The 24,780-nt window shown below is 34.3% G+C and overlaps 1 protein-coding gene across 8 annotated transcripts in view; it reads right to left on the bottom strand.

Moving 5' to 3' along the window:
- Positions 1–24,780, bottom strand: part of LOC143232463 (uncharacterized) — a 42,164-nt gene that overhangs the window by 4,705 nt on the left and 12,679 nt on the right. For 6 of the 8 annotated variants that reach the window (XM_076467946.1, XM_076467949.1, XM_076467947.1 and 3 more), the window contains 5 exons: positions 15,476–15,592; positions 15,204–15,381; positions 12,464–12,563; positions 11,221–11,327; positions 8,591–8,722 (listed from right to left, as the gene is read on the bottom strand). In XM_076467946.1, coding sequence (XP_076324061.1) covers positions 8,591–8,722; positions 11,221–11,327; positions 12,464–12,563; positions 15,204–15,381; positions 15,476–15,592 — 634 coding nt within the window. Of the gene's footprint in view, positions 1–5,476; positions 5,583–8,590; positions 8,723–11,220; positions 11,328–12,463; positions 12,564–15,203; positions 15,382–15,475; positions 15,593–24,780 lie in introns of all 8 variants that reach the window. The other 2 variants (XR_013017539.1, XM_076467948.1) reach the window with 2 other exon arrangements.

Genomic DNA, 24,780 nt, shown 5'->3' with positions numbered 1-24,780 from the left:
TTATACTCTGTTCTTACTTATGAGGTATATTCTCACAATGTGGAACATTTACTAATATGTTTCTGTTTTGTAGATGGCAACTACTAAATTACGGAAGGATTTATTGGCTTTGTTAAGCTACAGAGAATTACAGCAACATAGATTGTATGTACAATTACAAAAATATTAACCGATGTTAGATTATCTCTAAATGAGTTGGATACTCAAGGGTATAATAGAGTACCAACCATAGCTGACGAAAGATCTGGTTTCTAAAACCAAATTCGAGATATGCAAAGCAAGACCTTGTGAACTCATTGCGCGGGTCTCTCACTTAATCTTGTTATTATAAAATCACATTTAGTTCTACCAGTACGATATTGTACTGATCAGTTTAAAGGAATAACTATTTATATTGAATCTCCTAAACTGGGGAACTATTAAAGGAAATCTATCATCCAGCATGCAGAAGTTTTATCACGTTTTCTACTGCTTGTACATTTACATATTGGATTAAGAATATTGAAGTTTGAGAAATGTTCTGTTCATGTCATGGTTCTTACTTCACTTGTGTGAGGTTATTGTGTATGGAGATGTTAGTTTAGAAATGTTTAACGACAGCTGAGCTGCTGAAGATAAAAAATGCTATGATTTATCTAAAAATACTGAAATCCTATCAATTCAGTTTTGTTTAGTGGCTTTACAAACGTTCTCTTCACTATTTGAAAGTAGTGTATGTAAATTTTCAAGGCTCAAATCAAGACATTGTTTCTGGTGTTTCCCTAATAAGACAATACCATAAAGAATTCACTTCACTAAAAAATGAGCATGGATGATAATTCATATCATATCTTCAATCACTGTATTAATACCGTAAACAAATCTAATATTAATGTCAGCATGCCATGAGTTAGCCAACGACAAACCCAATGTGCAAATGCAAAATACAGATCATTGGAAGATTACTTTGAGAAAACAGTAACCATTCCTTTGTCGGTAATCTTTCCCCCAAGACTTGATGTAAAGTAAGCAGCATTAATTCCGAAACTTAGGCCATCAAAACTCACACAAGAGTTTTCTGTCTCTGAGATCAGACAGGTTTTATATTTCTACAGGGAAGATTTGCCAGATCTTGGCTATTTCTGATGAAGAACTTCATCGATGGAAGACAAGCTGACTTTCTATACCTCTCCTGGACAGGCCAAGATTGCTGATTGACTGCTTAAAAGCGTTTTTTCAGTGTACCAAGTTTCTTTATGTTAGTGAAACTTTGACACACGGACACTAAGTTCATGATCATGTGAACGTCCGGTGTCTTTCTCCAGCAGTTGAATAATTACCTGAGGTGTACACAAACTGAAGAAAGACTAAGTGCTCTAACTTTAATATATAATCATTATGACCCTGCTATCGATATTAATTGATTGGTTATTTGTTTGTTTTGAAGTTAAGCACAAAAGTACACAATGAGCTATCTGTGCTCTGTCCACCACGGGTATCGAAACCTTGTTTCTAGCGGTATAAGTTTGCAGACGTACCACTGTGAAACTGTATGAAACTTGTTTATAAAAATCGTCCCATATGAATGGGCCACGTTAACATGTTATTTCAGAAATGCATATATGTACGTATATTACAGCCAATAATTTAAACAGAAAATAAACTAGTGTTGTACCTAGTTGTTTAATTAGTAATATAATTTAACAATTAATAACTACTCAGCATGTAGATAGTACAATACTTCATTACAATAAAACATACGTTAATTTAAATGTAGTTCATGATGCAATGTAACAAGAAAATGGTAACTTAACTTTTCATTGGACGTGTGTTGACTTTATGTGAATTGCAAAACAATTTCATAAAACTATATTTCATATAACGTTACTTCCAGATTTAATCTCACAACACCTATTTTTTCTCACATTTTATACACGCTTTGTATACTAATTGTGCTTCGCCCAATATGTGTTGACTTTTGATCTCACAAATTAGATCCCCCTTCAAATATTCTATGTAAATGCCTGAATGTGAGTCGCGTTTCCATATGATAAAAATCTTTTAATAAAAAACGATATTTAATGCACAACTATTAAATCGCGATTTAACTTTTCTTTCCAGCTTATGCAGGTTCCTTGTGGATGAAACAGATGGTAAACATCTTTTTGTGTAATACCACCATTTCTTTATATACATTAAACAAATTAAATCGTTACAGATATTTATAACTGGTCTTTGCCCTTACAAATATCACAGAGAACTCTTTAGTAATCTTGGCTTGTACCTGTTTACGTTTATCGTATGGATTATCGTAAAAACACTCATTTTCTAAATTACCTTTAAACAATAACACGATTGTTGCACTCACTGATATGAAAGTGTGTTAACAATTCATAAAAGTAGCGAATCACGTGTCAAATGAGTAGATTTTTTACATTTTGGGACAATGAGTATACCTTTGAACTTCGTTTCAAGACATGACTGATACTTACCAGTAACTGTATTAAGTAACACTACCATCAACTTGACAATAATCAAACACAACTAAAAAAATTTAATACAATATATTGAACTTAAAAAAAAACAATAAGGCTTACAAAAAAGTCTAACATCGCAACTAGTTTCGACACAAAGTCTATATTATTTCAAAAGATTAACATTGAAAATTGAACGAAATAATGCACCTTCTAAAGTAAGACGCGACAGGAGTTCCAGTATTTAAAATAATGCAAGCTAACTGTATTTCATATCTGAACTTAAGCACGAAATGGATAATTTACGTTGCCAGAAAAAAAAGAGAATAATATTAAGTGTGCAAACTGTAACTATATTTATTAATAAATATGTATACTGTTGTCATGCTTAGCAGTTTATACAGTCTAATAAAGGTAATTATTAATTAATTATTATTTATAATTGCTGTTATTAGAAATAAGTTAAACAAATCTGTAATATAAAATATGAGTATGTCTAGTATAAATTTTTAATGTTTTTGTATAGTATGCTTAGAAATACGTTTTCGTTTAACATATATATACACATAGTCTTTAGCTAACTAACTCTGTCCTTGAGATCTCTCACATTCAGTCCAAAGTTCAACTAAAAACGCTTAGGTGACTTTCTAGATAGTTCTTTGAGCAAAGTTTAATCTGCTTATAGCTTTTGATCATGGAATTGTATGAGACCATAGATGTTGGAGTCTGATATACGTTTTCTGTCAGTGAGTCTTTCTTAATAACAGTGACATTTTATGACCCATAGGATAGATTTAAGTTCGTAATAGGATAGATTTAAGTTCGTAATACAGAGAGTTAGCTAGGTTCTATTAAAAGTTTCAATATGCATATCAACATGTCACTCAATAATGACAGATAATAAATACTTGCAGTGGAATGGAGTGTATCAGAAATACATTTTGATGTTTCGTTTTTATTGTGATGCCAATAAAAATTTATCTGTTTTGGAAAGGCTATATAGAAACTATTTTAATGCAAAATATTAATATACTTAGCTCATAAAGATCTGTTCAGATCAGGGTTTTAGAATTCCGAAGGCGAGGATCGCTCTTGTGCTTAATTACACTGAGAAACAAAAGAACATGGATCACTTCGGAACATCAGGATCATCCAGAAATAGATCTTCAACAAGTCGTACCTCCGCCGTAGTAAGCAAAGTTCAAAGTCTTGAAACAACCAAGAAGCTGAGGGGAATAAGCCCTCTCTATTTTTCCAGGTACTTTTATGTCTCCTACAAAATTCAGGCACCTATGTCGAAATCTGCAGATATTTTCAGCAGATAGAAAGTTATAAAAATGTTTATCGCCTGACATTTTAGGCATGATTGTGCCTATAAGGTGAAAATCCACAAGAACAAAGATTAGTGGCAAAAAATATTTATACGTTTCAGGAAGCAGTTCATAACATAATTAAAAAAGAACCTTAACCTTAAAATACGCGATAAGTCACGTCCATACAAATTTTCTTCCATTACATATCAGTGAAAGAAAGAGCAACTGTAGAAAACTCTAAGAACAGTAGCCATGGAAGAATGGAAGTACGTGATGACATTCTTTGAAACGCTTGTGTATTTTGATAATTGTAACAAGTTCATGTCATTTTCTGCAGTTAAATGGATGAAAATATTTTCAAAAATGGTACAGAACATGTAACCAAACTTCTTTGAAGGAATTCATGATCATTACCGGATATTGTAACAGGACCCAGTTAGGGATCAGGATAACGGAAACAAAACCCAAGGTGTACCCTGCTTACCGTCCCTTTATACCACACATTAATATCAATAGGGTATGGATTTACCAATATAAGTCTTTCAGTCACAACTCCTTTTCAGCTTTCGCATACCTTATGCAACTGGAGAAGAAAACTGATATTCATGCAATTTCATATGAGCACATTCCAGTTACTTCAGCACCGCAGCTCTCATCGTTTTCTGTGAAATTCTACTGTTAAAACATTAAAATAAATCTATCTTCTAAATCTTCTAGATGTTTGTTTGTTTTAAATTTGCTATTTGCGTTAGCCGTTCCTAATGTAGAAGTGTAAGACTAGAGGGACGGCAGTTAGTCATCACTACCCATCGCTAACTCTTGGGGCTATTATTTTATTTAATGTGTTATCAGTTTACACTAAAACCACAAATAAGATGCAAAATTAATTCAGAAGAACGTTTCACGTCTATGGAAATGAATTCACTGTCTACTGACATATTCTATGAATTCACTGTCTACTAACATCTCTTTGCCATACAAAATCATAAACAAAGGAAATAACGCAGACACCAGTAATTCACGGTCATCAATGAAGAAACTAGTTAAAGTAAATATTTTAACATTCAAAGCTCTATCAGAATAAACTGTTATCTTTATGGAAAGGTGTTCCAGTTTTGTCATAATATTCACTTGTATATCGTAGGAAAAATATGTAAGGTAATGTAATGCTCCTTGTAGTAACTTGCATTTGTCTAAGGCATAAACTAGGAAACGGAAAACAATGTATTAAACACACTATTTACCAAATCCTGAGCAACTTTACAATGCTATCGAAATTAAATAAATGCTTAAGGCATCCTTTTAAGAATTCTCAGAAAATTTATTATTCATGCCGGACATGCTCAGTGATTACGGTGTTGGACTGCAATTTACGAGATCCAATGTTCGAAACACTATGTTGCTGAATATAGTCTGTTTTTTAGCTGTAAAGGTTTTATAACTGTAATATTTACAGTGCCTTGCAAAGGTCTTCACTCCAAAAACTGGTAATCTATTTTACGTTTCTCTTGTGAAAGACATAACACAACACAAATGGCCAAAAATATTTATTATATTAATCTCAAACAACTTACTAATGATAACTAAGAAAAAATGTGTATTGTTACTCAATTTAATGATAAATGGTATTCTTATAGTAAAGTAGCAAAGACATGTAAAGCCCGGGTAATGTATATAGTAAATTTCCTCGGCAGGAAAAGAGCAGCATACCTATATAAGGATGTAAAACGGCCTAAATAATATTTGACTAGATGCAGGACTGCTGCAATCATTGCGAAAGTTTAGGAACCACCGGTACACTGGCAATTCCAAGTTACTATAGTGAGAGATAAACATTTGTTACAACAATGGATAGTATTTCGAAACTCCTGAACAGCTATGTTCTTTTATCGATTACGAAATAATAAAAAAGATTTTCCAATAGAGATCAAGTTTTTCATATATAAGGTATTGTAAACATCAAGTGCAGAGCAACACAATAGATACATTTAGTTACTATCAGTTACTTTATTAAAATATGTATGCACGATAAAATTCCTGCTTTATATGGTCAAAATCCCCCAAAAATGTAGCCACGTTAGGATAAAGTAAAAAAGAATGTGTGATCATATCAAGGTGAAGCAAAAAGTCACATGGCTAAGTTCATAACAGTCCTGGAGAACCATCATAAAGTCGATGTTCATTACATGCTTTTGTCAACATACTTATAAAGCTACTTTACTGCACACCCTTGGATTTCTGTGTATTTCATTTACCTAAACCTAGTATTTAAAAGAAATTTACATATTCAGTGGAGGGTTTATATATAGTTTATCAAAATGTCTGACTTAACAGTGACTTTGCTGTCTTTCGTGGAAGCTTCTTGCAATAGAAATTATGTTGGGCAACAGTGCGTAATCATAGTCGATGACAGAAAAAACAGTTCCAAGAACGGCATACAGCAAATCAATATAGTTTATACTCTTATACATTTTATAATGTCCACCGCATTGGTGAAATTGGCTTTTCCTATGACAGGTGTATCACATAACACCATCTAGCCAGAAAACCTTAAAACTGTAGCTTTCTCTGGGAGCAACATTACAGTTTATAAATCGGAGATGACAAAAGCCACCATCGATCACGATGAACCATTAATTTCAACAAGCTCCAATATTAAGACGAAATAACATGGGGAATTCTATATAGAAACAGAAGCCTTCTCTTATAATTTTCTTCTGCTATAACTTGTCTTTAAATATTATTAATTGGTATTAGAGAATAACTTAAAAAGCAATCAGCCTAGATTGAGGTGAACCAAAATAAAATTTGTAAATGAATTAACTAAAATCTATAAACCAAATTAAACAATGCTATAAAATATATGATAAGGGAAAAACCCTGTAGTTATTAGAAACATTAATTCAGTTTCATTACTATCAATATTTCTTACCGTAATTCTACTAATGTCCTACAAAGTTCAATAAACTTAGGAGATTTCGGTTTACTGGCTAATAATGCAAAATAATCTTTGTCAGGGCACGTGTGCTGTGTTAGACATTATAATCAATACCAGTAATGAAAACAACTTTGAAGAATGAAAAGTACATAGATAGATAGATAGTTTTTTGTTTTTTGCTTTAACATTGCATTCAGGATTTCACAGTATTTTTGATTTGTGAGTATTTGAGGGTGGATATTTCGTCGTAATATTTAACGTATGCGTGTACTGTAACTCATATTATAAATAGGTTTTTTTAAAACTTAAAGTGTTTTCGTCTGTTTTATAATACATTATTCTATAATAATAAAAGGGTGTGTTTGTTAGTCTGTGTGCGACCGCCATAGCTCCAAGAGGAACGAATGTAGAAAACAAATTGCACGCTTACGAAGTGGATCCTGAAGGTATGTACCTGCAAATTATTACTTATATTATTTATTGTGTGCATCTTTTTAATAAGATAAGCTAACGAAAAGCTTTATAGAAAAGAAGTGATTCCTTATATACGAATAGAAATAACAGAAAGCCAGATTGATAGACACGCGCGAATGTGTGCGCATGCTTGTGAGCGCCATAGCTCCAAAAGAAAATAAACTAGAAATATGACGAAACTTTGTAGAATGGACGGCAACTGCCTGTTGTGGAGACATATGTGTAGAGGACGACGTTTCGAAAGTCTTCCGCCTTTTGTTTTCAGGTCATCAAGGTGGAAGACTTTCGAAACGTTGTCCTCTACACTTGTGTCTCCACAATAGGCAGTTGCCGTCCATTCTACAAAGTTTCATCATGAATACTCTGTCTAAACAATCTATCAAAGAATACAAATATGACATTTTGCACCCACACTCAACGAACCCTCAAGGTTTGCAGCTGGGTATTATTACTTATCTTGTCCACATGCGTTCATGCATAGGCGTGCACGTCATTTTAATGAAGTAAGCTGGAGAAAACCCACAGAGAAAATAAGTGATTCCTTGTATAATAACTTCTAATATATAGAAAAGCCATTGCGTTTTGGTAACAATGTGTTCAAATAATGACTTTTATGTCATGTCACTTCGCAACAAAGATATATAGGTGATACTTTAATGTTAAAATAGGTTCAGAATACACACATTATCAATCTAATCACCCGAGCAAAGTCGAGTACACTTTGCTAGTTAAATATAAAATATAATCCTATTTTAATAGTACCTTGTTATACCTTTATCTGCCTTAGATAATTTCTAACAAACTTACTGCTCAAACTGATAAGTTTAACATCACATGTTGTTTTCCTAACAACCTAAATTATCCTTATGAGTACAACCAGATTTTATGCATTATATGTTAGCATGCTTAGGCAGTGTTATTGGTGAAATGTAGTTGAATAGACGGAAACTATCTGTTGTATAAACTCAAAGAACGACGTTTCGAAAGTGATAAAGACGAAAGGTGGAAGATTTTGGAAACGTCGTCCTCTACACTTGTGTTTATACAACAGACAGTTTCCGTCTATTCAACTAAGTTTCACCAGATTTTATATACTACTGGTATTCATTAGTCGATTTATTTTGTCTGGTCTATGTTTAACGTGTAAATCCCTCGTGATAGAAAAAAACAACAATAAAGACTTTAGTGTTTTGCTGTTGTTGTTTTCTGTGAGTCTTAGGGCTGTTTTTATTTCTTTTGTAATCTGTTGTTATGATCATTCTCAAAAGAGCAGCAATAAAACTTTGAAATGTAAACTCTTATTAACCATTAAATACTTTTCTCTTCCTTGATCGAAAATAACAAACTTTAAACTTTATACAATATTATTATGCATTTTCTATAAATAAAAATTGTCATTCAAAAAATCTTACCCTCAAAGTAGCATTTTTAATAAAGAGAATAAAAGAATCCAGTTCTAGCTGTGAAGCAGTTTGATATCCGAATACACGCATTTCAAAGGAAATTTGACGCAGTTTCCTTCCTGTTTTAGTAACCTTTGAGGCCTACGATTAAACCAAAAATAAAATAAATCATTTATTTTCTAGTTTCTCAAACACAAAGCCACTCACAGAAAACAGCAGTAAGGCTACACTTAATCGAGTGATCATGGGTTTGTTCAGCAAATAGGAAACAGGTGGGAGATGAAGAGGTGGCTACAGTTTATATGGATCAGTATAGTACAGTATTATATCCACACAAAATAATAATCTATAAGTATTCACTTTCTTGGTTTTTATCTCTTGGTTCTGTTTCAGCTTATTACTTTAACTTTTAGAGTAAGTTTAATTTTAACCCTTAAAATTGATACTCGAGTTTTAACACGAGATATTTACAATAAGCTATTAACGCCAGAACTAAATTCACATAAGGACTACAGAGGTGAGGGTATTTCTTCAAAGAGAGAGATTTTAGGACATTTAAAACAATTATAAACATGAACTTTTATTTTTAAAGATGTTGTAAACTATTTACATGAAACAAATTCATATATGAGAAATAGAAACAATAACACTATTTTAAAATACCACAGTTAATAAATTGTAAACATAGAATACAGTTTCCTAGCAAATCAGATTTAGTAAGTTGTGACGATAACTACTCAGAGGGTCTCCCGGTGGCACAACGGTATATTTACGGACTCACACCACTAGAAACCGGGTTTCGATACCCGTTGTGGGCAAAGCACAGATAACATATTGTGTAGCTTTTCAGTTAATTCCAAACAAACCAAACTAGTCAGAGGAGAGAGCAGATAGTTCACTGGAAAGGTTTCTGGTTAGCTTAATTAATCGGGAGCCAAGGTTCTCCTTAACAGCTTGTAACTCCCAGTCGATGGCCCGGCATGGCCAAGCGCGTTAAGGCGTGGGACTCGTAATCTGAAGGTCGCGGGTTCGCATCCCCGTCGCGCCAAACATTCTCGCCATTTCAGCCGTGGGGGCGTTATAATGTGACGGTCAATCCCACTATTCGTTGGTAAAAAGAGTAGCCCAAGAGTTGGCGGTGGGTGGTGATGACTAGCTGCCTTCCCTCTAGTCTCACACTGGTAAATTAGGGACGGCTAGCACAGATAGCCCTCGAGTAGCTTTGTGCGAAATTCAAAAACAAACAAACAAACAAACTCCCAGTCCTCTCCTGGTCAGAGATTACAATTTTAAAATACAAATGTAGAAACAGACAGCAATAGTTATTGCTTCTTTTTAAACATTTTACCAAAGCTTAAAATAATTGTATATATTACTATATATATATATTTCTCTTAAACATGCTTACAGTGACTTTGCTGTGAATATAAGCATTGCTGACATCACACAGCGTTTTTGAATGAATATATTTCCTACATTTTGTGCAGTTAATCGTTAGTTTATCCGAATTGTAAATGTAAGAGTTGATGCCAATTACCGCAAAAAACACGTTTTGCACTTTAGGGCCAAGGATGTGATTGGTTAAGGCACATACTGTGCGCCCAAAGAATGTTGCTGCCTGGAATTAGGCAACTATTAAGTAACAGATAAAGAATGCTATCTGAGTGTTACGTAAGTATTACATAACATGCAAATTATGCCGACACCTCGAGTTACAGAAAATAGCTTTAACTTCATATCGGACTCAGCATCTTCTATTAAGATATCTAAGTCTTTCATTTCAGTATAATAATAATACTATTTAATGTCCAACTAAGAACTGATTCAGTAAATTTGTTTGACTTCTGTGGATGAATTAGGTTTATTGTATTTATTTTCTCTAAACTACCTGTAGCAAAGTTCAAAGTAAACTGTTACACAACATACGCTTTCGAATGATAAATAAGCTTACAGAATTAAGATATAAGCTCCATATTCTTTCGTATTTTCGTTTTTTTATCAGCAAAATTTGTTTTAATTATTTATAAAATTATCTTCTCCGATACTTTTCTTCTCCATTTCACATCTACATTCTTACACTAGTTCTCTATTTCAGATTCACAGCATTTCGGAAATAACGATTAAATTTCAATTGTTTTCAATTCGTTTAGAGAAAAATATTTACTTTGAAATAGCATATTTCTTATTTTATTTCCCAAAACTTCTGTAAGCCTATATTTTTCATCGTTCGTGTTAATAAACTGCATGTGACCAACTCCATCTACATCATTAGCTTTTCATTATTGATCAAAAGTATCACAAAGTTATAACTCCTTTATGGTTTCTTTATAAACATACTACAAAAGAATGATTGATAGAGATATTAACGACTTAAGAAATCTCATGTATTATATATAATAAAATCCTACATTTTGAGAGGTTGACATTATTTCATCATAATGTGTGAAAACGTTGGAAACGACTCTGTTTAGTCAAATGTCATTATGTGTGGTGGAAAGCATAATTCAGTCATATAGTTTCTTTTTTAATATATTTCGTTTTTGTGTGAAGAGTTGCTTTCAATGTTACTTCATTATATAACATTACATATTTCTTTACTATGTTTCTATTGATTTGTCTAAGTGATTTATTTTACTCACCTGGATCAAAGGGAAACATAGGGCAATCGCCCACAAACAGGGAAATAGGATTCTGTATGCCCAAACTTTCGAATCTTCAATTTTATTGCAGATAAACAGACATATTCCTGAAAAAAGAAACAAACCGAAGGAGTAAAATACACATAGTGTTATTTATTCTTGTAAAAGTTTAAACACTGTAGGAGATATTGGACTTGATGTTATGCTACGATTAGCAGATGATTTGCAGACTTACTGAAAGATTAGATCTTTTTTTTTGTAAGCAGCAAAGAAACCATTATAGGTTGATCTATTAAAACACAATAATCATACTCGCTCAAAATTACATGGTGTACAGCTCTACGTAAGAATTAGAATTAGAAAATTTGATATTTGACTTCATTTCATATGAGCACATGTATTAAAGTACTTTCCTGAAAAGAAAAAAAAATGAATGACTTGTATTTTCTCCTGTGATTTGTTACACTTTATCATATCTTTCTCTTCCATCCAAGTTATCGCTATTTTACTTTTCAATGAAGCAAAGCAGTGGCAAACAGTCGTGTGCTCTGTAACAGGTCAGCCGAATCAGCCTTTTCTCACGGTAATCTTTAATCTTTACACTGCACCTAAAAAATTGCTTTTGGTAAATAGGTGGACTTATGATACGATGTATGACCCATTATAACAATGCGCATAATAAATTACACGTGCAATCTGCAAGCGTACATGCTTGTGCTTGCTTATAGCTATGGTGAGTACAAGTGCTAGTGAGCATTTATTTTTTGTGAACCATAACGAAGCGCTTGCAAATTATTATTACTTTTAATAAATTACAGTAAAATTAGCACACAAGTCAATCTTGGAGCACTTGTTTTCAACATTTTTTCTTTGTATACTATTATGAGTTGCTTGACCAAACCAAAATTGTTTCCTCTATCTTCGACAATACGTTTTTACCGATTCAAAATCAACTGAACACTCGTTTTCTAAATTATTTATATTTTATCGATTCTTAAAAACTTGAACCGGTTTTGTAGTAAATTTTAAAGTAAAAAATAATTTGTGAAAACAAAGTGCATACATTTATTTTGTTAGAAACTTACGAATACTTTGAACATCTTTCTCAGTTGTGGTTTATTTAAGCTCTTGAATCTAAAACAAAAATAATCTTAGAATATGCTATATTTGAGATGAAATATTTTAAAATCTAGATCATTTTTGAATCTCACATTTGTATAGATTTAATCAAACTGTAACTTACCTATAATAGTAAGAGCTGTAAAGTTAACTACGCATAATGCCATCATTTTACCCTGCGTTCCATTCAAGACACTTATGGTTTCCCTCAGTCCAAGAATTTCCTAAAAGAAGATATACATAATAACAAGTATTGCTTGTTTTTTGAGTTTCGCGCAAAGCTACTTAAGGGCTATCTGCGCTAGCCGTCCCTAATTTAGCAGTGTAAGACTAGAGGGAAGGCAGCTAGTCATCACCACGCACCACCAACTTTAGAGTTACTCTTTTACCAACGAATAATGGGATTGACCGTCACATTATAACACCCCCACAGCTGAAAGGGCAAGCATGTTTGAAGTGACGGATATTCGAACCTGCGAGTAGAGTGCTTTAACCACCTGGCTATGCTAGGCCTAATAACAAGTATCCATCATGGATGTGTCTATGATGATGTTGTTGTTCATTATTAAGCACAAAGGACGATCTATGCTTTGCCGTATCTAAGTCCAGTTGCTAGCGATATAAGTCCGCAGACATCCCGCCGTGCCACTGGGGGTTGGGGGTGCATGATAATGTTTAGAAGTGAAGATGTTTTAACTGTTTTTGTGACGGTCATAAAGGTTAAACCTAGTCATGCATTTTAAGGTTGCGAGTGTACGTGTTTTTATTTGCAAAGCTCGAAAATAAATACACGTGATGTTAGTAGAATTTGATTATTCCTTCAATTTCTGTAGTGAGCATAGACATCCAAATCTATTTCCACCTGCTAATCCTAACTGAAAATGTTTTTTACTTATCTGTTTGTAGTTAAACACAACGCTAGACAACGTGTCATTTCTACCGTGCCCACCACGGGTATCCAAAATCGATTTTAATCATTTTCAACCTTCATACTTACTGGTGTACCTGAGTGTGGGAGTATTTTGTGTGTATGGAAGTTTTTAGTCCCAGTAAATAACGCTATAATATTATTATAATTACATTAAATTGCACTGCATTTCATAGAACCCCTTTCCTGTAACAATTCATCCCGTAATACTTACCTCCGATAACGGTTCGTTCTATAGTACCTGTCTCCGATAACGGATCGTTTTATAGTACCTGCCTCCGATAACGGATCGTTCTATAGTACCTGTCTCCGATAACGGTTCGGTCTGTAGTATCAACTTCCGTTAACAACTGTTCTATGATACTAATCTCCGATAACAATTACTTCTAAAGCACCCGAGTTATGATTAAATGCAAAAATAAGTTAGACACAAGATTACATATATCTTTAAGTTAGTTATTTTCGAATAAAAGCACTAGGATTAAGAAAGATTTGAAATTTTATTACTGCAAAAGAAGCAGATGTTGTCTTTTTTCCTTGCTGTGATGAGTAAGGGTATACTTGTGTTTGAATATTGTGTATCAAACATTTTCAGTTAAATAAAATTCCACCACCATACTTTATACTTACATTTGCTCCAGTTTCTTTCTCCCATATTCTTTGTTCTTGTATAATTGCCAAGGAAACACCATAATCAAATGGACAATACCAGGAACATTACAATGTTAAACCGTTGGTTTTTTGTTCGTCTATATTTTTCAAGGCAGCGGCCCCTAAATATAACTAATGAAGGAATTACATATACATTTTTTTTTCTGTCTAAAATATACATTGGCTTCCCTTCTTGGGACCTCTAAGGAAGTGGTGACGTACAAATTTGAAACTCTTGTTTAACGATTATATTATATACTTGATTTCACCAAAGATAAAATAAAAAACAACAACAACATAATTTGTAACGTAGATGCCTAATACTTTCTTTGATTCGCTGCACCCTTTTCTATGGGCTACAGTTTTGCCTACTGGAGACTCATCAGCATTCATAGGATCAGCAAACCAAAGAATGTTTTTATTATTATTATTGTTATTTAATTTCAAGCCGGAAGGAGGGGCTGATGGGCCATCGGCGGGTTACGCCTTTTCTTCGGCCAAGAGATGAACGATAGTATGGGGCGATATTATAGGTAATGGTTAGGAAATCGTATTGAAAATAAAGTAACAGAGAAGGACATTAAAAATATCAGAAGAAACTGTATGGTATTGGTAAAGAGTAGGCCCATGGCGATGGAAGTTTTCAGGAGGCCAGTACATCAGTCCACGAGATAAATGTGACCTGGTAGATTTGTTTGGGACGTATTTGACGGAAGGGATATGGTATAGAGAGAGGTTCAATAAATTATAAGCATGAGGTAAGGCTTTATGAGAGATTCTCATTGGCATGAAAAACAGATCAAGAGACATTATTTTCTGATTAAGAAAATAGTGGTGAACGTATCGGTTTCGACAGTTGCAGAAATAGTGAAAAATCTGCAAGAAGGAGATACTGTTATTGAAGTTAACTGGAAAACAAAGTTGTTTCACATGCAAAGTGAGGCGAAGAGCTGACGTTCCAATAACTGGAGGGGACGATAAGATATGGAAGAAGCAGAAAGCCAGGCAATGTGACCGAATAAAAATATTTTATGTATACACCAGAAGAGATGGAATAAAACCCCTCTTATTTCTTGATAACGAACAGAAGAAATGGAGATGAGAGGTAACTTTCTGGTTGATATAAACAATATTTTTGGTTACTATTCTGAAACTTGGATAAACAAAAGATTCATTTCATGTTATTAATAACATGAATAGAGCCGTTCCTTAATATAAATAATATCCTAACAAATATAAAAAAGGACATTAGTTGAGGTTCTTATAGAATTATTATAAAACTTACATGCATGGCTTCTTTTATTCCAATAGTCTTTTCCCTCAATTGAAGACACAGTCCATTAATGTACATCACTAACATCTCGCACTGGATGCTGTAGTTTAGGAAAACAGCAACATTAACGCACTGCTGCAACATGAAGCCGATAAACTTAATCATCACCAGAAAGTAGTGAAGACATGAGCTAGAAAATAATATAAAAACATGTAAATTCTCGACCCTTAAATAAAGTACTCGTAAATTATCACAGTATATGCATAAATAGTTTGTAAGCTTACCTTTTGATATTTAGAACTCTGGATAGAACTGAAAAATCACTTTCAAATGTCATGACATAAAGAACTTCCTCTCCAATACTAAGTAATATCCATACACCCGAACCAAAAAGAAAGACTCTGAAATTTAACCAAGAAAAAGACTTATCATAACGTGCTTGATATAAGACTGATGATTAAATCTAAAGCCTTATTAAATATGTGATTCTTTATTTTTCAAATGGCAAATGTAAAAACTAAGTGTGTTTGTTTCGAATTTTGCGCAAAGCTACACGAGGCCTATCCGTCCCTAATTTAGCAGTGAAAGACTAGAGGGAAGGCAATTAGTCATCTCCAACCACTACCAACTCTTGGGATACTTTTTTTACCAACGTTTAACAACAGTGGGATTGACCTTACATTACAAAGCCCCTACGGTTGAAAGGGCAACCATGTTTGGTGTAACGGAAATTCGAACCCGCGACCCTCAGATTGCGAGTCGAGCGTTCCTAACCACCTTGCCATATCAGGATGAAAATTAAGATTTTTTAAACTACGAGAAACGTTATTTATTATTCCCATAGAAAAATATTTTATATACGACTGACGTAAAGTTTGTAACTGTATGAAATAAACGGTACATTTATTATGTTAGTTGTACTACTTTCTTTAAGAATGAACAGTGAAGAAAAGCTAAACGTCCAGAAAAAATTTGAAAAGTTACTTTGATTAAACGTTTTATCATTGTGCTAACCGACAACAAAGAACTTATAAAAGAAAAGTATATATGTATCACTTTCAGAAAAATTAGTTATAGAATATAAGTTCCCTAATTAATTATAAAATAATTTAAAAAACAAACAAACTAATATTGTTCTTACGTCTATCATACGCCAACCCTCAAAATTCAAAGATATATTTAAAATCGATATGTCTAAACATACACTACACATTTAATAATAAATCGGAAATTCGATATATGGTTTTCGTTTTCTTATTTTTATTTATTTTTGTCCTACTGTTTGCTCAGATTAAGAATAGTGTAAAACTTTAGTCCATTTAATATGAAATATATTTTAAAAATTACTTGGCTTTGTTGATTGATGGCATAAATTAGCGAATAACTTATAAGGATGTTGTTAGATATACTTTGCTTTGACTTATACTTCTGTATAAGATAACATACAAAAATAACAATGATCATTATTTACGACTCGCCATAGCCTTGGAGCTGTTGTTGGGAATGGGAGTAACGCTTGTTTGTTTGTTTTGGAATTTCGCACAAAGCTACTCGAAGGCTATCTGTGCTAGCCGTCCCTAATTTAGCAGTGTAAGACTAGAGGGAAGGCAGCTAGTCATCACCACCCACCGCCAACTCTTGGGCTACTCTTTTACCAACGAATAGTGGGATTGACCGTCACATTATAACGCCCCCATGGCTGGGAGGGCGAGCATGTTTGGCGCGATGCGGGCGCGAACTCGCGACCCTCGGATTACGAGTCGCACGCCTTACGCGCTAGGCCATGACAGGCCCCAGGAGTAACACAAGTATATATACATCCCCACCTTGTGAGGAGTGTCTCTGAACCCCTTTTATTACAGTAAATATTGTTTTTTGAAATACGTATCTAATTACGATTTTAAATAAAATTATCTTACAATTATTTCAGCTTGCAACATTTCCTCTTTTTACTGCTTGATATATAAAGAAATACATGCAAAATTACTAATGCTCAGAGACGTGTTAGAGTAGCCCTATTTTTTCGATCTGAATCAAGGTCTTAAATCTCTGGTAGTGGTTGATTCGTTTGTAATTAAACACAAATATACAACGAACTATCTGTGTTGTGCTCTCCACGGGTCTCTAAACTAGGTTTTTAGCGTTTTAAGTCCATAGACTTATTGCTGTGTTACTAGAAAGCTTGGTTCTCCAACTCTGACACAGAAATAATAACCACTGAAGGTTATCCTTTAAGTAGTGGTAAAAATATAATGAGGCTTCTCCCCCGCTAGGACAGCGGTAAATCTATGGATTTACATCATCAAAATCAGCGGTTTGATTCACTTCGGTGGATACACCAGATAGCCCGTTGTGGCTTTACTATAAGAAAAAAACAAACATACAACACAAGTTTCCGATTAGTTAAAATTATTTTAATATTGATCTTTAAGTTTAAATAAGTTTAAAAGCTGGGTATTTAGAAAAATCTTAACAATGTGTAATTTCTTTAAAGCTAAAAATACATTTTAACATAAAACATAGAAAAATAAAACAGTTTACGTTCATAGTTTTGAAAAACAACAACTTATATTAGTTTTTTAAAGGACTAGGATAAAGATTCATGAATCAAAACGAATATTTTTACGATGTAAGCTCTTTTCTCTCTCTTTTTTCTTTTCAAAAGCTTTGATTTTATACCAAGGCAGATTTTCTTCCATTTCGATAAATAAGTTATAAGTTACAAACGTATAATAACTGTTTTATTCAAAGGAATTTGTTTGTTTGTTTTGAATTTCGCGCAAGGCTACACGAGGACTATCTGTGCTAGCGATCCCTAATTTAGCAGTGTAAGACTAGAGGGAAGGAAGCTAGTCATCACCATCCACCGCCAACTCTTGGGCTACTCTTTTACCAACGAATAGTGGGATTGACCGTCACATTATAACGCCACCACGGTTGAAAGGGCAACCATGTTTGGTGTAACGGAAATTCGAACCCGCGACCCTCAGATTATGAGTCAAGCGCCTTAACCCACCTGGCCATGCCGGACCAGGTATGGGTATTAAAACTTTTATTAAAATAATGTAGAGAACAACATTTCGACCTTCTTAGGTCATCTTCAGGTTAACAAAGAGAGCTTGCAAACTCTCTTTATTAATATTCACAGCCTTAAGCTGTCAACGCCTTAACCCACCTGGCCATACCGGGTTTTATTGTAAAGAGATTTAACGTAATGCTCTTCTTTTGTTATTGTTTATTTTTAAACGTATATAGTCTGTGTTGTGCTCATTGCAGATACAAGCTACGGAATATTAGCTTTATAAGCTCTCGTGCTTAGGATTAAACCACTGGGGAAAGACTGATGATAAATTGCTTGATACTCTCATATAAATGTAAGGATTTATTAAATATCTTTTGAAAAAGTATTCGAAATATGAAACAGATAGTAAGTATAAAGCTGTAGTTGTTATTATCTAAATTTCGATCTTTTAATTGTAAAAATAATGTCAGCTAAAATCCTGCCTATTTGTGGCAGGAAGTACACTTGTATTTATATAACGCGTTACGCACTGACTGTTTTCTCTACAGTGACAGTTCAAATAAGTCATGTATTACAACGAATATCATTGAATATCCAGGTGATTTTAAGACGTTTGTCAATCAAATAAGGTAAAAGATTTTGTAATAAAATCAATTCAAAATGTTTTCAGGACTTTCGCGTCAAACTCATAAATAAAAATCCAAAAATTATGGCGCCAATAATACTATAAAATTGTGAAAAATTGCATTTTGTTCTTCCCAAAAGGAAGAAAAATAAGAAAAAAACGTACATTCATGACTTTTACTTGGGACTAATAAGAAATTTTTACTTTGAATTGTTATTTTTGTTCGGGTTATTATTACTGAAACCACTATTATCGATGTCATATTTACCCATTTTGCATTATTCGAGTTGCTATTTTTATGAGTGCCATTACTATGGGACATCAACACACATATAGTTGTCGTTTTGTTAGTGCAAAATTATACGATAGGCTATCTGGGCTTTGTACAGTGTGGGGAATCCAATCCTTGATGTTTGGCATTGTAAATTTATTAACTTACCATTGACCCATCGACGGGACCGAAAAATAATAAGAAGAATACGTTGTTTTTTATAAGTTCGACATAAGTATATATTGTATATGTTGCCAATCTGGCCCAGGAAAATGCTGGAAAGCTTTGTTTTCTTAGTTTACACAAAGAATTGAGTCATGTCCGACCTAACAATACACTGCAACCTAAACTACTAGGCTAAGTACTTTGCTTAAGGCGAGTTTTCAAGGCTACATGTATAAATTGTTAACACTTAGCTCTTCGGTCAAAGTGCATTGTAAATGTAGAGTATAGAAAAATTTTCTAAAAAAGACTTTCTGAATTTACAACATTATACGGTTTTATTCGTGCTGTTGTGTTTACATCTCATGGCAAACGGTTTTTGCTGTGCATGGTACCTGGTGTTGTTGACAGACAGTATATATTACATTATTTGCCTCTCATCACAGTCTCAGGGTTTTTCTGGAGTACGTCCATTTTACCTTGTTGGCCCAAGATCTTCCAATGTGGAAACGTAGGTAAATGAGGACTTTCCAGGTGTTTTGGTCCTTTTCTGCTTTTCTGGAGAGATTCTCTGCCGTAATGTTTAGTGATTCAGCTGAAGTACAGAAAATATTCAATGACATCAGGCGCTTCTTCACTTCCACCTGATCCTATACAGGGTGTGTACTGTTTTGTGCCTCTCTAGTTAGCCCTGCTCAACTGACAATCACTTTCCTTGTGTCTGGTGATACGATTGCAGCTAACACATACAGGCTATTTATGTTGCTTGGCTTGAGGCAGTCTGTAATGTCTCTGAGTTTGAGTCGAGATTTCTGGCGTGAGTTGAATGTTTTCAAACTAAGTACTTTTAGTAGAGTACAAGACAAGCACTAAGATCCTGATGGCTGTTGGGTTAGCCCAGCTAGTGCTTCACACAGAGAATCTTCGATTGAGACGAAATTGTTGCCTTGCATAGTAATTGTAAGATCGTTGGCGTGGTCGAAACTGCGTGTGTTGGAATGTATGTGCTGGTAATTCGTGTAGATGCTGAATAAGGTAAGAGCTAACACAGTACGATGAAAGGTATTGGAAAAAATAATAATTGACACGCATTCGTGTGAACAATATTTTATTATTTTAATTCGTATTTTTCCAGACCTGGCCCGGCATGGCCAAGTGTGTTAAGGCGTGCGACTCGTAATCTGAAGGTCGCGGGTTCGCATCCCCATCGCGCCAAACATGTTCGCCCTTTCAGCCGTGGGGGCGTTATAATGTGACGATCAATCCCACTATTTGTTGGTAAAAGAGTAGCCCAAGAGTTGGCGGTGGGTTTTGATGACTAGTCGCCTTCCCTCTAGTCTTACACTGCTAAATTAGGGACAGCTAGCACAGATAGCCCTCGAGTAGCTTTGTGCGAAATTCAAAACAAACAAATTTTTCCAGACCAGCTGGCTTACAGCTCACTGGCATTATAAGTATGCAAAAATTACTACTGTAACCATTTTGTGAATTACAAAACGAACATACTTTTATCCAGGCGCGTTCAAGTAAAGTGGACCTGGCATGGCCAAGTAGTTAAGTCACTCGACTCGTAATCTGAGGGTCGCGGACTTGAATCCCCGTCACAACAAATATGCTCATTCTTTCAGCCGTGGGGGCGTTATAATTTTACGGTAAATACCACTACTTGTTGGTAAAAGAGTAGCCCAAGAGTTGGCGGTGGGTGGGGATGACTAGCTGTCTTCCCTCTAGTCTTACACTGCAAAATTAGGGACGGCTGTTGCAGATATATCTTGAGTAGTTTTGCACGAAATTTAAAACCAAAGAAACCAATCAAGGAAATTGTTCCTAAATCGGACTTTTCATTCGGGCTCAATGCCTATACGCCAAATAACCCATTTTACCCTTTTCCATCTGAGCAAGACAGCATTTACTGTTTCTTGTATACTAAAAATGGCTTTACTTCGATAAAAAGAGTGGAACGTTACAGTCTCTCACCACTTACCTATGAGCTCTCAATAGAACATTTAGTTAGCCAGTTTAGATTTGTAATTTAGGTTACGGTAAGCTAGAAAGTCCAGGCACCAGCTATTCGCTCACGATTCTGTAGTTAAATCACGTAACTTATTGTTCACAGACTTAAAACGTTAAAATTCTAGGTTAGATTCCCACAGCAGACAAAGAGCAAATAACCTGTTGCGTAACTTTGCCGTGAAAAATTCCGAATACAACAGGTACAAGTTTAAATTGAATTGACGGCCAAAGCCAGGAAATATTATAAATTTCACACATTCAATCCTCTGCTAACTTGTCCACGATTCTTCACCATCTAGATGCTTATTTGACTAAAACGTCACTAATGCTTAGAAGTCCAGTTTTCGAACAACTAGCGCTTGGAGGCCTTGGGAAAATAGAATCAACAAATATCAATAAAAGGAACACACTCCATATTAACGTCGAATTTTTTGATGAACTTATGTAGATCACTGGTTTTTCTACAGTATTAAACTAATTAACAGAGCAATAGTAAAGTCTGTCTGGAAAATTGAGTGTTGGAGCAGTAATGTATAAGCTTTACTTATATAAGTGGTTTTAAAGTTGCATAGATAATGGAATTTTTAATCGGTTGTAGTTTAAAGATATCATGCTTTGCAACATTTAACTAAGCTGCATATGCATATTCAATGATTTATCTAATCTGAATGTTCAGAATGTTCTTGTCTGAAGTGTCTCTACTGTGGCCGGCAGCTTCATACACATTCGATACTTTCCAAATTTAATTTTTAATTTCCTCATTATGTTTGGTCTAAATTAATCTCATATCATAGATAACTTCTAGAAGTTTATCTGACTTGAATACTAGGATGTGGTTACGTTATAACTGGGGAGATTTGTTACGGTGTCTTGTTGATTGCGTGAGACAAACTTTGTAAATTGTTCTTGTTGCGCAATTTCTTATATCATTCTCCTGTTTGGTTCATGTAATTGCAGAAGGGGAAGGGAAGTTATTTGGGAAATGCTTTCAGTAAGTCATATCATATGCAAATTGAAAACAAGTACCCTAATGTTTATGTATGAAGTCTGTGTGTGTGTATGTTTTTATAGCAGAGCCACATCGGGCTATCTGCTGTGTCGGCCGAGGGGAATCGAACCTCTTATTTTAGCGTTGTAAATCCGAAGACTTACCGCTGTTCCAGTGGAGGACTTATTTATGGAGTGCAGACTTTTAACTTATATGATAAATAATACGTTAGTACAATGGTTTGTAATGACGTTTTCGAGAAATTTGTCAAGAAGACGGCAAAAAAAAAAAAAACTTACAGGGCTGTAACTGTTAGGTTTTGGGGTTATATTTTCCTCTTTGTGGAATACAGTAACATTGGTTTGATTCCAAAGTATGTTTCTAAGGTGGCTCAGATAAGGATAAAAATCGGTTTCGATATTCGATAGTTCATTGTGTAGCTTTGTGTTTAACGAACAAACTAAGGTATGGTATACTGATAGTTTTGAAAGATGAATTGAATTTTAGTTGGTTGGTTGTTGGCATAAAGCTATAGAATGACTTGTTCTGTTCTGTGTTCACCGCGGAGAATCGATCGAGACTCGGAGTGTGTCTCAGGACGGCTGGTATGGGTATTAACACATTTACCAATGAAGCAAAGAACAACGTTTCGACTTTCTTAGGGATCTTCAGGTTAACCTGAAGATGGTGTAGTTTGGTTTATGCTCGTGTGTTGTTTTGTGTGACAAGATGGAGCAGTTTATGTTGTTTGGTCTATGCTTGTATTATGTTTTGTGTCAAAAGGTGGATTGTTTCTTCTGTTTGATCTATGTTTGTACTTTGTTTTGTATGAGAAAGTAGGCTGTTTATGCTCTTTGGTCTATAGTTATGTGTAAATAGTTTGTATTTTTTAGACCACTTTTTGTTTAGTGATTTATGTATAGGAGTTATTTTGTGTGTAAGAGTGGAGTGGATTGGTTGCTTAGTATGTATTTTTGTATCGTTTTGTGTACACAATTCCCACCCCTATCCCACGAACAACGCCTGCCACTTCTTGAAAAACCACCACAATACATAAGTATGCAACACACTAACACTACTACACCTCATCTCACAGCTCTACCAAACACAAACACCTATACGAACACAGGAACCCAACACCAAAACAACCAAAGCTACACCAACACGACTGTGTCGACTTCACGGTTAACCTTCTCAAAACGGGCTGTGTATCTAGAAGACCTCTATGTAATTGATAAATGCTACTTTCATCTACCCAATCTCAAGCCATACCACTTAGGATACACTAACGTATATAGCGCAGATAGCTCTCGTGTAACTTTGCGCGAAATTCAAAACAAACAAACAAACAAACAAATCAAATCAACAAATACAACAAACACAAAATTCACTGAGAAAATAAAAATACTACATTTTAATTTTAAATGTAACTTAGTCTCTAAAAATTTGAAATAAACAAATAAGTTAATTCAGATAACCTAATCGTATCAGAAACTTTAAAGTAAACCAAGATGTTAATATTTAAATCATATTATTTACGTCATACACACTAGTAAAAACTGGAATAGTTTTATACTTTAAAAATAACACATCTAATAAAATAGCAATAGAGGGAAGTTTTAAATATGATATAAATAAATCTATATTTTATAACATTTGCATAAAGAATATAAATACCATTCACATTGTAGCTATCTACTGTTCCCCGTCGGAAAACATTGATATAAACTATCTCCAACAACGTATGTCAACAAGTCCGGAACCTCTAATTATATGTAACTTAAATACCTCGCACAAAGAAACTGTGTGCTGTTTTTATGTGCGAGGGTGGGGTAGTTTTTGTTATTCAGCTAAACCAGTGGTTCTCAAACTTGCTCGTTTGTGAAACATTTCGATAGGACAAAAGTCCCGACGAACCACCTATCGGTCCTACTTCACCCGTTCTGTTATCTTGTGTGGCCTTGGCTATGGCGTTACGCGTGAATGGCTTGCATTTGGGACCAGCCCGCGGACGACCTGAAGAAACTTCTTGAACCACACTTTGAGAACTACCATTTCGACACAATAATCTTGCTGATACATGGAAATTCACAAAAAGAATAAAATATGGCAAAATATTCACATGTAAATCTTAATGGTTTTTCGTTGTACTTACATTTTAGTCTGTTATAGTTTAGGGAGGCAATGAAATGTTTAAGAACGCTGGTTCAGGCCACTCATTTTGTATCGTTTCAGAGTTTCAAAAATATTTTAGTCAGTTTTGGTATCAAAATGAGAGCGAGAGTTGTGCCATTTTTATTGTTAGCCTTTTAATTTCGTTCAGGAAGGCGTTTCTAAAACGATTTATTTTTAAATGTGTGGGGTTCTATTATTACGGAATATTTCCCTACTTTTCAAATGTTCTTTGATAATGTTGATAATTTCTTACATTGATTTCTAACCGTTGGATATCTCTGCATTGTGTGCATTTGTGTTTCGATATGCAATTGTATGCCGTTGTAATAAGAC

Source organism: Tachypleus tridentatus, chromosome 11 (genome assembly GCF_004210375.1).
Source record: "Tachypleus tridentatus isolate NWPU-2018 chromosome 11, ASM421037v1, whole genome shotgun sequence".
In the NCBI taxonomy this organism is placed as follows: Eukaryota; Metazoa; Arthropoda; class Merostomata; order Xiphosura; family Limulidae; genus Tachypleus; species Tachypleus tridentatus.
The sequence above is the reverse complement of the archived record's forward strand: the minus strand, read 5'-3'. Positions and strand labels throughout refer to the sequence as shown.